This window comes from Oncorhynchus mykiss, chromosome 16 (assembly GCF_013265735.2).
Source record: "Oncorhynchus mykiss isolate Arlee chromosome 16, USDA_OmykA_1.1, whole genome shotgun sequence".
NCBI classification, from domain to species: domain Eukaryota; kingdom Metazoa; phylum Chordata; class Actinopteri; order Salmoniformes; family Salmonidae; genus Oncorhynchus; species Oncorhynchus mykiss.
The window spans coordinates 46,822,029-46,836,941 of record NC_048580.1 but is presented as its reverse complement, the minus strand read 5'-3'; the positions used below and the strand labels follow the sequence as shown (position 1 = coordinate 46,836,941).

The window sequence follows — 14,913 nt, the reverse complement described above, 5'->3', positions numbered from 1 at the left end:
GCGTGTTCTACCATACCTGTGTGAGCCGATGGCTGAGACCACTTCGCTGTCACTCTGGCAGTTGTCAGTGGCCTGCAGGCGGGCGAGGCCCCTCAGTGAGCGGGGCGGGCGGACCGGGGGGGTGGTGGGAGTGATGCTACCACTGGATTGTCTGTATGAGGGTGGTGTAGGGGAAGTGGAGTCAGATAGGTAGCGACTGGATCGTCTGTACGAGGGTGGGTCAGCGGAGTGAGCAAGATGACCGCTGGAGTGTCTGTAAGAGGATGGTGGTTGGGAGGTGGCATTCCCATTGGCATCCAGTCCTGGCCTCACTCCTGGACCCATATAACCCACCTCATCGTGGTGAGAAAGGACCCCGTTGAGATTATGATACTGGGTCTGGGTTGGGGCTGTGGATGGGCGGAGGAGGGGGAGGTGCTGGTGTGAGGGCTGGGGCTGGGTGGTGGTGGGTGGGAGGAAGGGGTCACAGATGTCGGTGAACCCAGGATGGGGCTGCTTGGGGCAGCCGTCGGGGTTGTAGAGCATGGGGTATCCCCTCCGGAGGACCATGTCCACACTGTGGCCCACAGGAACTGCCTTCAGCATCTCTACCACTTCTTTGTGGGACGTTCCCAGGACACAGACGCCGTTGATGTAAACCAGGATATCTGCTGTATGGACAGATAGGAGAGGTTGAGAGGGAGGTCTGGTGAAGTTATCCCATTGCATTAGTATACATGTCAAACCTACACGCTGTACTGTACTTTACAAATAATTTGAAGGGACACAACAATGTACTGTAGTTCATAAATGGTATACTATCTTTGTATAATGTGTTTTTGGGTGTGTGTAGTAGTATTTCAGATTTTATTGGGATCCCCAATTAGCCGCTGTCTTGCTTCCTGGGCTCCAAACAGGAAACAAAAAGACAAATAAAATACATAATATAATATACATAATACTACATAACACTACATAATACTACTGGTTGAGAGAATGCCAAGAGTGTGCAAAGCTGTCATCAAGTCAAAGGTTGCCTACTTAAATATATTTTTGGTTGCTATATGATTCCATATGTGTTATTTCATGGTTTTTGTCATGTATTGTCATGTTGTGTCTTGTTTCTGTCCTTTCCCTTCACCCTGTCTCCCTCTGCTGGTCATTATTAGGTTACCTTTTCTCCCCCTCTTTCCCCCAGCTGTTCCTTGTCTCCTCCTAACTACCTCGTCACCCCTTTTCCCACCTGTTCCCTTTTTCCCTCTGATTAGTCCTCTATATCTCTCTCTGTTTTTGTTTCTGTCTTTGTCGGATTCTTGTTTGTGTTATTCATGCCTGAACCAGACTATCGTCATGTTTGCTGCAACCTTGTCCTGTCCTGTCGGAATCTGCCGGTCCATCTGAGCCTACGTATGTTTTGTTATTAAAGAAGCTCTGTTTACGTTAATTCGCTTTTGGGTCCTCATTCACGCACCGTAACAGAAGAATCCGACCAAGAATGGACCCAGCGACTTCGGATCCTCTCCACTCAGCCGTCGAGATCCAGGGAGCGATGCTAGGCAGACACGAGCAGGAATTGTCTGCTGCTCGACATGCCGTTGAGACCCTGGCCACCCAAGTCTCCAACCTCACAGAACAGGTTCACCATCTCCGCCTCGATCCACTGGCCACTTCCAGGGCTTTCGAATCTCCGGAGCCCAGAATCAATAACCCGCCGTGTTACTCTGGGGAGCCCACTGAATGCCGCTCGTTCCTCACCCAGTGTGATATTGTGTTTTCTCTCCAGCCCAACACTTACTCCAGGAGCACTGCTCGTATCGCCTACGTCATATCTCTCCTTACTGGACGGGCTCGTGAGTGGGGCACGGCAATCTGGGAGGCAAGGGCTGAGTGTACTAACCAGTATCAGGACTTTAAGGAGGAGATGATACGGGTTTTTGATCGATCTGTTTTTGGGGAGGAGGCTTCCAGGGCCCTGTCTTCCCTATGTCAAGGTAATCGATCCATAACAGACTACTCTATTGAGTTTCGCACTCTTGCTGCCTCCAGTGGCTGGAACGAGCCGGCTTTGCTCGCTCGTTTTCTGGAGGGCCTCCGCGCAGAGGTAAAGGATGAGATTCTCTCCCGGGAGGTTCCTTCCAGCGTGGATTCCTTGATTGAACTCGCTATTCGCATTGAGCGACGGGTTGATCTTCGTCACCGAGCTCGTGGAAAGGAGCTCGCGTTCTCCGTTGCCCCCCTCTCCGCATCACTACCATCTTCCTCTGCCGGCTCGGGTGCTGAGCCTATGCAGCTGGGAGGTATCCGCATCTCGACTAAGGAGAGGGAACGAAGAATCACCAACCGCCTCTGTCTCTATTGCGGTTCCGCTGGTCATTTTGTCACTTCATGTCCAGTAAAAGCCAGAGCTCATCAGTAAGCGGAGGGCTACTGGTGAGCGCTACTACTCCTGTCTCTCCTTCAAGATCCTGCACTACCTTGTCGGTCCATCTACGCTGGACCGGTTCGTCAGCTTCCTGCAGTGCCTTAATAGACTCTGGGGCGGAGGGCTGTTTTATGGACGAGACCTGGGCTCGGGAACATGACATTCCTCTCAGACAGTTAAGGGAGCCCACGGCCTTGTTCGCCTTGGATGGTAGTCCTCTCCCCAGGATTCAGCGTGAGACGCTACCTTTAACCCTCACTGTCTCTGGTAATCATAGCGAAACCATTTCTTTTTAAATTTAAATTTTTCGTTCACCTTTTACACCTGTTGTTTTGGGCAATCCCTGGCTAGTTTGTCATAATCCTTCTATTAATTGGTCTAGTAATTCTATCCTCTCCTGGAACGTCTCTTGTCATGTGAAATGTTTAATGTCTGCTATCCCTCCTGTTTCCTCTGTCTCTTCTTCACAGGAGGAGCCTGGTGATTTGACAGGGGTGCCGGAGGAATATCACGATCTGCGCACGGTGTTCAGTCGGTCCAGGGCCACCTCTCTTCCTCCACACCGGTCGTATGATTGTAGTATTGATCTCCTTCCGGGAACCACTCCCCCCCGGGGTAGACTATACTCTCTGTCGGCTCCCGAACGTAAGGCTCTCGAAGATTATTTGTCTGTAGCTCTTGCCGCCGGTACCATAGTCCCCTCCTCCTCTCCCGCCGGAGCGGGGTTTTTTTTTGTTAAGAAGAAGGACGGGTCCCTGCGCCCCTGCATAGATTATCGAGGGCTGAATGACATAACAGTGAAGAATCGTTATCCGCTTCCTCTTATGTCTTCAGCCTTCGAGATCCTGCAGGGAGCCAGGTTTTTCACTAAGTTGGACCTTCGTAACGCTTACCATCTCGTGCGCATCAGGGAGGGGGACGAGTGGAAGACGGCGTTTAACACTCCGTTAGGGCACTTTGAATACCGGGTTCTTCCTTTCGGCCTCGCTAACGCTCCAGCTGTCTTTCAGGCATTAGTCAATGATGTCCTGAGAGACATGCTGAACATCTTTGTTTTCGTTTACCTTGACGATATCCTGATTTTTTCACCGTCACTCCAGATTCATGTTCAGCACGTTCGACGTGTCCTCCAGCGCCTTTTAGAGAATTGTCTTTTTGTGAAGGCTGAGAAGTGCACTTTTCATGCCTCCTCCGTCACATTTCTCGGTTCTGTTATTTCCGCTGAAGGCATTAAGATGGATCCCGCTAAGGTCCAGGCTGTCATTGATTGGCCCGTCCCTAAGTCACGCGTCGAGCTGCAGCGCTTTCTCGGCTTCGCGAACTTCTATCGTCGTTTCATCCGTAATTTCGGTCAGGTGGCAGCTCCTCTCACAGCCCTTACTTCTGTCAAGACGTGCTTTAAGTGGTCCGTTTCCGCCCAGGGAGCTTTTGATCTCCTCAAGAATCGTTTTACATCCGCTCCTATCCTTGTTACACCTGACGTCTCTAGACAGTTCGTGGTCGAGGTTGACGCGTCAGAGGTGGGCGTGGGAGCCATTCTTTCTCAGCGCTCCCTCTCTGACGACAAGGTCCACCCTTGCGCGTATTTTTCTCATCGCCTGTCGCCGTCGGAACGTAACTATGATGTGGGAAACCGCGAACTGCTCGCCATCCGCTTAGCCCTTGGCGAATGGCGACAGTGGTTGGAGGGGGCGACCGTTCCTTTTGTCGTTTGGACTGACCATAGGAACCTTGAGTACATCCGTTCTGCCAAACGACTTAATGCGCGTCAGGCACGCTGGGCGCTGTTTTTTGCTCGTTTCGAGTTCGTGATTTCTTATCGCCCGGGCTCTAAGAACACCAAGCCTGATGCTTTATCTCGTCTCTTCAGTTCTTCAGTAGCCTCCACTGACCCCGAGGGGATTCTCCCTGAGGGGCGTGTTGTCGGGTTGACTGTCTGGGGAATTGAGAGGCAGGTAAAGCAAGCACTCACTCGAACTCCGTCGCCGCGCGCTTGTCCCAGGAACCTTCTTTTCGTTCCCGTTCCTACTCGTCTGGCCGTTCTTCAGTGGGCTCACTCTGCCAAGTTAGCCGGCCACCCTGGCGTTCGGGGTACGCTTGCTTCCATTCGCCAGCGTTTTTGGTGGCCCACCCGGGAGCATGACACGCGTCGCTTCGTGGCTGCTTGTTCGGTCTGCGCGCAGACTAAGTCCGGTAACTCCCCTCCTGCCGGCCATCTCAGGCCGCTTCCCATTCCCTCTCGACCGTGGTCTCACATCGCCTTAGATTTTGTCACCGGACTGCCTTCGTCAGCGGGGAAGACTGTTATTCTTACGGTTGTCGACAGGTTCTCTAAGGCGGCTCATTTTATTCCCCTTGCTAAGCTTCCTTCTGCTAAAGAGACGGCACAAATCATCATCGAGAATGTTTTCAGAATTCATGGCCTTCCGTCAGACGTCGTTTCGGACAGAGGTCCGCAATTCACGTCTCAATTTTGGAGGGAGTTTTGCCGTTTGATTGGGGCTTCCGTCAGTCTCTCTTCCGGCTTTCACCCCCAGTCTAACGGTCAAGCAGAACGGGCCAATCAGACTATTGGTCGCATCTTACGCAGTCTTTCTTTTCGCAACCCTGCGTCTTGGTCAGAACAGCTCCCCTGGGCAGAATACGCCCACAACTCGCTTCCTTCGTCTGCGACCGGGCTATCTCCTTTTCAGAGTAGCCTCGGGTACCAGCCTCCGCTGTTCTCATCTCAGTTCGCCGAGTCCAGCGTCCCCTCCGCTCAGGCTTTTGTCCAACGTTGCGAGCGCACCTGGAAGAGGGTCAGGTCTGCACTTTGCCGTTATAGGGCGCAGACTGTGAGGGCTGCTAATAAGCGTAGAACTAAGAGTCCTAGATATTGTCGCGGTCAGAGAGTTTGGCTCTCCACTCAGAACCTTCCCCTTAAGACCGCTTCTCGCAAGTTGACCCCGCGGTTCATTGGTCCGTTCCATATTTCCCAGATCATTAATCCTGTCGCAGTTCGACTTCTTCTTCCGCGATATCTTCGTCGCGTCCACCCGGTCTTCCATGTCTCCTGCGTCAAGCCCGTTCTTCGCGCCCCCGCTCGTCTTCCCCCCCCCCCCCCCCATCCTTGTCGAGGGCGCACCCATCTACAGGGTCCGTAGGATTTTGGACATGCGTCCTCGGGGCCGTGGTCATCAGTACCTAGTAGATTGGGAGGGGTACGGTCCTGAGGAGAGGAGTTGGGTTCCCTCTCGGGACGTGCTGGACCGTGCGCTGATCGATGATTTCCTCCGTTGCCGCCAGGTTTCCTCCTCGAGTGCGCCAGGAGGCGCTCGGTGAGTGGGGGGGTACTGTCATGTATTGTCATGTTGTGTCTTGTTTCTGTCCTTTCCCTTCACCCTGTCTCCCTCTGCTGGTCATTATTAGGTTACCTTTTCTCCCCCTCTTTCCCCCAGCTGTTCCTTGTCTCCTCCTAACTACCTCGTCACCCCTTTTCCCACCTGTTCCCTTTTTCCCTCTGATTAGTCCTCTATATCTCTCTCTGTTTTTGTTTCTGTCTTTGTCGGATTCTTGTTTGTGTTATTCATGCCTGAACCAGACTATCGTCATGTTTGCTGCAACCTTGTCCTGTCCTGTCGGAATCTGCCGGTCCATCTGAGCCTACGTATGTTTTGTTATTAAAGAAGCTCTGTTTACGTTAATTCGCTTTTGGGTCCTCATTCACGCACCGTAACAGTTTTGATGTCTTCACTATTATTCTACAATGTAGAAAATAGTAAAAATAAAGAAAAACCCTGGAATGAGTGTCTAAACTTTTGACTGGTACTGTACATGTGTTGATTGATGCATTGGGTGACAGATTATGGCATGCAAACCATTAGGACTAGGGATTGATTGAGATGTACTCTCTGTGAGAGATCACAGAAAAATCCCACTACTATAATCCATCTCCAGTCAGGAGAGAGAGAATGACAGAAAGAGAGATTGAGGGAGAGGAGAGAGAGAGAAATCTATATATACACAGAACAAAAACTATTTCTAAGATTTCAAATCAAATCAAATCAAATCACATTGGTCACATGGTTAGCGGATGTTATTGTGAGTGTAGCGAAATAAAATAAATACAATTTGACAGAGTTGCAGTTCATATAAGGAAATTAGTCAACTGAAATAAATTCATTAGGCCCTAATCTATGGATTTCACATGACTGGGCAGGGGCACAGTATTAGTTGGGCCTGGGAGGGCATTTACGAGGAACATGATATCAACATTGGCCCAGTTATGATACCGTAGGGAAGCTGAATCTAACATATCCCTAGAAAAGTCTGTTTTCTACTATCAAATAAAATTTTAAATGCATTTTTGCTGTTTCAAATCACATTCTCAATCCATTCACAACTTTACAACTTTGCATAAATGACAATCATCTCTGTATATTGTCCTGTCCCTCCCCTGCCTTCTTCCTCCTCTCCTACCTGTGTTGAGAGCTCCAGGTCCCCCTGGCGTGACACTGTAGACCTGAAGGAACTCCCTGGCTCTGCTGCCCCCCACAATGTTGAAACCAAACCCCCTGGGACCTTTAGAGAAGCGTGTGTGGATAGAGAAACCCCTCAGCTCCCCTGGCTCGTCTGTGAACCCTGGTACTGAGAAAGAGCAATGGAGGGATGGATATAGAAAAGAGCGAGAAGGGCAAAGAAACACAGAGAGAGAGGCTTACAACAGGGAGGGAGAAAGACAGAGAGGATTTGTGCAATTGGAAGGTAAAGAGGAAATAAAGGTCACTATGAAGAGGTTGAGAGAACAACAGAGAGAGAGAGAGACAGAGAGAGGTTGCACCCTGTGTGTGTGAATGGGTAAACTGCTTAGAATGTGCCACTTTAGAGCTGAGTTGAGAGATGCACAACACTGAAAACTCATGGCCAGATGGCACTTAGTGCAAAACGTTTAGGAATAAATAGACATGCAGGCAAAGTGTTTTTTTTCCGTCCTGTCATAATGTCCCACAAAGAAGATTCAAGCTCCTTGAAAGGAAACAAACTCTCTGGCTGATATGTATCGCCCCCTGCTGGTTACAACAGTAAACTGCAACCCACTCAACAGATTCAGACCAGCTTTACTCGTGATATTATGGCAGATGGGATTTCTCACTGCTATAATCAGCTAGAATGGTCAAATGTTGATGTATTATTGTGTTATCAGTGAATCACATAACATAATTATGATAGTAGGTTGTCAGTGTCATGCCCAACACATGGCCTCTGTCAGACATAGCAGCTAGCAAAATGGCTCCCTGCCATTAGTTCCAGGTTCTGGCTTGCTGTTATCGGGTTAGGGCTTAATCACGACACAGTATCTAAATTCTACTAAAAGCTCATTTCATTTCATTTGACTCTATTAACAAGCCCACTGTGCCTATGGTCCTATGATCCTAGTCTAATCAATGTACAGACAGCATTATTAGGCAGTGCAACGGTTAAACCATCATTTCTCAAACTCGGTCCTCGGGACCCCAAGGTGTGCACATGTTGGTTTTTGCCCTAAGCTGATTCAAATCATCAAAGCTTGATGACTAGTTGATTAATTGAATCAGCTGTGTAGTCCTATGGCAAAACCCAAAATGTGCCCCCCTTGGGGTCCCGAGGACCGAGTTGGGGAAACCCTGAGTTAAACGCTCCAGCAGTATTTCCCTGGGAGAGAGCTCACATGTATTTTTGTCAAGCGTTGTCTCTCTGCTGCTCTGTGCACGAGGCTCCTCCCAGCTGGCCATCTTGGAGTTATGGCTGAAAGAGAGTGACAGATAGGTCACCAATCAATCACCATGGTAATGCTATATAACAGTATTTACAAGTCAACACATTCAAGATTTAGAGGAAACTGATCCCGGACCAGTCAAAGAGAGCGTCTATCCATATAGAATAGTCACTCACTCTATGTAGAAAGGCTGTCCTGAGTCGCTGTAGGCCACCTCCCAGTTTTTAGGCATCACTGCTCGCACCCTGGCACGGGTGCTGCCATGGCCATTCTCCATGGCACTGCCATCCCCTCCAATGGACCCTCTGGACAAGGAGACGGGATGTGCATTGCTGATACCCACTAATCCACCTGGAGCGTCAATAAAGAGGACAGTGATAATGATGTCACTGAAAACTTGTGTTTGACACATCTTACTATAGAAGTTCTCAGATAGCCTACACTCAGTGAAAATAGAACCGTTGAATAACTTACTCTCTGAAATCATGGACATTGGCTACACTGAATGTAGTTTACAGCTTTAAATCCACATGTACAGATCCAGATCCATTGAGTTAAGCGTTTCAAAAATCGCAAAAGGCAAGGCATGTACTGCTGTTCATTGACGACAGTTCAGTAACACTATGGTTCCCTCCAACCTCGACACCAAGCTCAGAGCCCTGGGTCTGGTCACCCCCCACTGCAACTGGACTTCCTGATGGGCAGACCACAGGCTGTGAGGATTGGGAACAACACCTTCTCCACACTGGTTCTTAACACAGGGGGCCCCCCAGGAGTGTGTCCTCAGTCCTCTGCTGTACTCCCTGTTCAAATTCGGCATGTCGCCCTGGGTCCTCTCCAAATACTACCGTTGTACCATCGAGAGCGTTCTGACCGGTTGCATCATGGCCAGGTACGGGAATTGCTCCGTCCATGGCAGCAAGGCCCTCCAGCACGTGGTGAAGATGGCCCAGAACATGACTGAGACCATGCTCCCACCCATCCAAAACATCCCCTTAAAACAGTGCCTGAGGAAGGCACACAGCATCATGAAGGACCCCACACATTAGCTGTTCTCTCCCTTACTGTTGGGCAGGCGGTATCTGAGCATGAGATCTGATACCAACAGGCTCAGAGACAGTTTCTATCTACAAGCTATCAGACTGCTGAACACTTGAACTGGACTGACCACCTGCTCTGATTCTCCTTACCTTAGCACACATGCACTCAATCATGCACACACCCACGGAGACACACACACACACACACACACACAGGTATATATGCATTCATACTACACACACGTCACAACTGCTGCTATCAGAATCTTATTGTACGGCTCAGTTTATACACTACCCCCCATGCCCCCCTTCCCCCCTTCCCCAAAACACATGTAAATATTGTACTATAAATTGTGCCTTCCAGTACTTTAATTATGCTCAAACGTTGATTATATTCTACTGTCATTTACTTTATGTTCATATTCTTATGTTTTACTATTTCTTATTGTTGTTGCATTGTCGAGAAGGAACTTGCATATAAGCATTTAGTTGGATAATGTAAACCATGCGTATCCCGTACATACGACTAATACAACTTCAAAACTATATGTAAACAGCTTTTCCCGACCCTCCTGTCCTTTAGAACGTACTAGGCGTGGGAGGATGTAGCCTGCTGCACACCCAGAGCTGCAGTCAGAGCCAGCCCAGCAAGCGCTGTTCAGCACCACCCGACCTGGCGATAGATGACTCAGCAGCACAGGTCAGGACCATGGACAACTCCCTGCTCTCTGCCTGCCACACAGCCTAGCCTGCCCGTGGTTAGCTAGGCCCTCCTCTGGAGCAGGTCCAGCGATCGATGCAGCCCCAGACCCACAAAGAGCTAGGAGCATACTAATCATGCCCATCATTGATTAATTTGGCCATCAAAAACTCGGAGGTACAGAGGGACAAGGCAGTCTATACAGTTTGCGGTAGCTGTTGGCCACCATACTTAGCTAGATAAAATGGAGGAAAACAAATCACACATTTTGGCAACTTAAAATCACAAAAAATGTTTTGAATTAAACATGATTTACTGCCACAACTGTTAATACTACTACTACTAATACTACTATTATAATTACTACTAATACAACTACTACTTATTACCACTATATGACTGTAGTAGATTGGTCACCCATATAGCCTTACGGGACAGTCTGTCTTTGGTAAACCTGCCTGACAGGCCAGAATCTTCCTCGCTGTTCTCCCCCTCCTCGGCTGCTTTCTCCAGGTTGCTAAGCGACTTGCTGCGTGTTCGGAAGTTCCGGAGCAGGTTGCGGTGTTCCTGGTAGGTGATGGGAGGACTCTCTGGACCAATGTGTACTGGCCGGGGGGTGCCGTAGTAGTTCCCTGGGAGAAAACAGGATGGGAGAGAGAGTGACGTATAAAGTGAGGTAATTGTTAGAAGCATTGTATTGTTAGAAGCATATTGGTACTTTTGGCTTTTGGTCTTTGGGGGCAAGAATAAAAATACATAAATAAATAAAACAAATGAGATTGTGAAAAGGATAAAAAGGATAAGAGGTAAAGCGATGTAATCTAGAGATGGAGACCCCAAACACACAGTTGAAATGGCTATCATTATATGAAATATAGAAAATACAGTAAATCCTAAATATGATGACAGCAGTGTTCCAGTGCAACGCATGCATCACATAGATTTACCATCCAACCTAGGGATCAGTACAGTACAGTATACTTTTACCTTCTTCAATTATATCCTTCTGTTGTGGCAGCTACCGTACAAATCAAATGACTTCAATCTATTTCTCCAGCTCCAGCACAGAGAAACATTAGGTTGCTGATGTACTCGTCAAGGTTATCCCACCATAGTGTAACAGTACCGCAGACCCGCTGATTCTCCAGGCTGCTTTGCAGGAGCCGTACCGCCATCAATGTCACATGTGAGGCAAAGTGAAGATGGCATTTATTGTGCCCCTTAAACTTATATGAATTATGCATGCTAATCCGGGGTTGCTTCTTTAATCAGAGGAGGCGGTCCAACTTTAACCCTCCCCTGACTGGGGTGGATTGTGCAGGTTGGAGCGACTGAGACCTGTTCATTAACTACATGGATGTAATAAGGCTTCCTCTAAGAAAATGTTCTTATATCCCATTATATTAATGATACTCACCAGCCATGTGCCTGCCAGTGTGGACTGGTTTGTGGGTTAACCCGCTACCCCTTTAGATAGACTAGCGTCTATCTGCAATATACAATATGCTACCTACAGTGTGTTGATCATGAAAGAATGTCTATGAAATTAAATGCAGTTGAAGTCAGAGGGAGACGACTTAGCGAATAAATACCTCTCCTCTCCTCACCTTTGAACTTGCCGCTCTCCAGAAGAGCTCCTGACTCCTCCAAAGAGAAGAACTCTTCTATGGAGACAAAGTTGTAGTCCACCCCTGAGATCTCCCCATCATGGGGCAGTCTGGTCGTGCCTGGAGAGTGAGCCAAGAGAAAGTTACACATCCCAATCTGTCTCCACAGTCCACTGTTAGAACAGTGCATTAGCATACCCCTCATGAAATGCAACAAAAAGTATTGAAACTGATATTGTATATACGATGTGCAATTAGGATATGTACAGTCACATAATACGTTGCAAGGACTCATTCTGTGTGCAATAATAGTGTTTAACATGATTTTTGAATGACTACCTCATATCTGTACCCCACACGTACAATTATCTGTTAGCTCAGTCGATATTGAATATCCCTTTGAGCATGATGAAGTTATTAATTACACGTTGGATGGTGTATCAATACACCCAGTCACTACAAATAGAAGAAGAAGAATTCAAAAAATAATAAACTGCAAATATTGTACAATCCAGGTGTGCAAAGCTATTAGAGACTTACCCAGAAAAGACTCACAGCTGTAATTGCTGACGAAGGTGTCATGTACTGTCATGTTGTGTCTTGTCTCTGTCCTTTCCCTTCACCCTGTCTCCCTCTGCTGGTCGTTGTTAGGTTACCTTTTCCCCCCCTCTTTTCCCCCAGCTGTGCCTTGTCTCCTCCTAACCACCTCGTCACCCCTTTTCCCACCTGTTCCCTTTCTCCCTCTGATTAGGTCCCTATATCTCTCTCTGTTTCTGCTCCTGTCCTTGTCGGATTCTTGTTTGTTGTGTTTCATGCCTGAACCAGACTGTCGTCATGTTTGCTGTAACCTTGTCCTGTCCTGTCGGAATCTGCCGGTCTATCTGAGCCTACCTTTGTTTGGTTATTAAAGAAGCTCTGTTTAAGTTAGTTCGCTTTTGGGTCCTCATTCACTCACCGTAACAGAAGAATCCGACCAAGAATGGACCCAGCGACTTCGGATCCTCTCCACTCAGCCGTCGAGATCCAGGGAGCGATGCTAGGCAGACACGAGCAGGAATTGTCTGCTGCTCGACATGCCGTTGAGACCCTGGCCACCCAAGTCTCCAACCTCACAGAACAGGTTCACCATCTCCGCCTCGATCCACCGGCCACTTCCAGGGCTCTCGAATCTCCGGAGCCCAGAATCAATAACCCGCCGTGTTACTCTGGGGAGCCTACTGAATGCCGCTCGTTCCTCACCCAGTGTGATATTGTGTTTTCTCTCCAGCCCAACACTTACTCCAGGAGCACTGCTCGTGTCACCTACGTCATATCTCTCCTTATTGGACGGGCTCGTGAGTGGGGCGCGGCAGTCTGGGAGGCAAGGGCTGAGTGTACTAACCAGTATCAGGACTTTAAGGAGGAGATGATACAGGTTTTTGATCGATCTGTTTTTGGGGAGGAGGCTTCCAGGGCCCTGTCTTCCCTATGTCAAGGTAATCGATCCATAACAGACTACTCTATTGAGTTTCGCACTCTTGCTGCCTCCAGTGGCTGGAACGAGCCGGCTTTGCTCGCTCGTTTTCTGGAGGGTCTCCGCGCAGAGGTAAAGGATGAGATTCTCTCCCGGGAGGTTCCTTCCAGCGTGGATTCCTTGATTGAACTCGCTATTCGCATTGAGCGACGGGTTGATCTTCGTCACCGAGCTCGTGGAAAGGAGCTCGCGTTCTCCGTTGCCCCCCTCTCCGCATCACTACCATCTTCCTCTGCCGGCTCGGGTGCTGAGCCCATGCAGCTGGGAGGTATCCGCATCTCGACTAAGGAGAGGGAACGGAGAATCACCAACCGCCTCTGTCTCTATTGCGGTTCCGCTGGTCATTTTGTCATTTCATGTCCAGTAAAAGGCCAGAGCTCATCAGTAAGCGGAGGGCTACTGGTGAGCGCTACTACTCCTGTCTCTCCTTCAAGATCCTGCACTACCTTGTCGGTCCATCTACGCTGGACCGGTTCGTCAGCTTCCTGCAGTGCCTTAATAGACTCTGGGGCGGAGGGCTGTTTTATGGACGAGACCTGGGCTCGGGAACATGACATTCCTCTCAGACAGTTAAAGGAGCCCACGGCCTTGTTCGCCCTGGATGGTAGTCCTCTCCCCAGGATTCAGCGTGAGACGCGACCTTTAACCCTCACTGTTTCTGGTAATCATAGTGAAACCATTTCTTTTTTAATTTTTCGTTCACCTTTTACACCTGTTGTTTTGGGCCATCCCTGGCTAGTTTGTCATAATCCTTCCATTAATTGGTCTAGTAATTCTATCCTCTCCTGGAACGTCTCTTGTCATGTGAAATGTTTAATGTCTGCTATCCCTCCTGTTTCCTCTGTCTCTTCTTCACAGGAGGAGCCTGGTGATTTGACAGGGGTGCCGGAGGAATATCACGATCTGCGCACGGTGTTCAGTCGGTCCAGGGCCACCTCTCTTCCTCCACACCGGTCGTATGATTGTAGTATTGATCTCCTTCCGGGAACCACCCCCCCCCGGGGTAGACTATACTCTCTGTCGGCTCCCGAACGTAAGGCTCTCGAAGATTATTTGTCTGTAGCTCTTGACGCCGGTACCATAGTCCCCTCCTCCTCTCCCGCCGGAGCAGGGTTTTTTTTTGTCAAGAAGAAGGACGGGTCTCTGCGCCCCTGCATAGATTATCGAGGGCTGAATGACATAACAGTGAAGAATCGTTATCCGCTTCCTCTTATGTCTTCAGCCTTCGAGATCCTGCAGGGAGCCAGGTTTTTCACTAAGTTGGACCTTCGTAACGCTTACCATCTCGTGCGCATCAGGGAGGGGGACGAGTGGAAGACGGCGTTTAACACTCCGTTAGGGCACTTTGAATACCGGGTTCTTCCTTTCGGCCTCGCTAACGCTCCAGCTGTCTTTCAGGCATTAGTCAATGATGTCCTGAGAGACATGCTGAACATCTTTGTTTTCGTTTACCTTGACGATATCCTGATTTTTTCACCGTCACTCCAGATTCATGTTCAGCACGTTCGACGTGTCCTCCAGCGCCTTTTAGAGAATTGTATTTTTGTGAAGGCTGAGAAGTGCACTTTTCATGCCTCCTCCGTCACATTTCTCGGTTCTGTTATTTCCGCTGAAGGCATTAAGATGGATCCCGCTAAGGTCCAAGCTGTCATTGATTGGCCCGTCCCTAAGTCACGCGTCGAGCTGCAGCGCTTTCTCGGCTTCGCGAACTTCTATCGTCGTTTCATCCGTAATTTCGGTCAGGTGGCAGCTCCTCTCACAGCCCTTACTTCTGTCAAGACGTGCTTTAAGTGGTCCGTTTCCGCCCAGGGAGCTTTTGATCTCCTCAAGAATCGTTTTACATCCGCTCCTATCCTTGTTACACCTGACGTCTCTAGACAGTTCGTTGTCGAGGTTGACGCGTCAGAGGTGGGCGTGG

The 14,913-nt window shown here is 49.0% G+C and overlaps 1 protein-coding gene across 5 annotated transcripts in view; it reads right to left on the bottom strand.

Annotated features, from left to right (window-relative positions):
• Positions 1-14,913, bottom strand: part of LOC110491078 (membrane-associated guanylate kinase, WW and PDZ domain-containing protein 2) — a 58,141-nt gene that overhangs the window by 19,261 nt on the left and 23,967 nt on the right. For all 5 annotated transcript variants that reach the window (XM_036945828.1, XM_036945827.1, XM_036945831.1 and 2 more), the window contains exons 4-9: positions 11,483-11,602; positions 10,307-10,507; positions 8,312-8,486; positions 8,088-8,164; positions 6,860-7,027; positions 17-650 (exon numbers count right to left, since the gene is read on the bottom strand). In XM_036945828.1, coding sequence (XP_036801723.1) covers positions 17-650; positions 6,860-7,027; positions 8,088-8,164; positions 8,312-8,486; positions 10,307-10,507; positions 11,483-11,602 — 1,375 coding nt within the window. The remainder of the gene's footprint in view (positions 1-16; positions 651-6,859; positions 7,028-8,087; positions 8,165-8,311; positions 8,487-10,306; positions 10,508-11,482; positions 11,603-14,913) is intronic.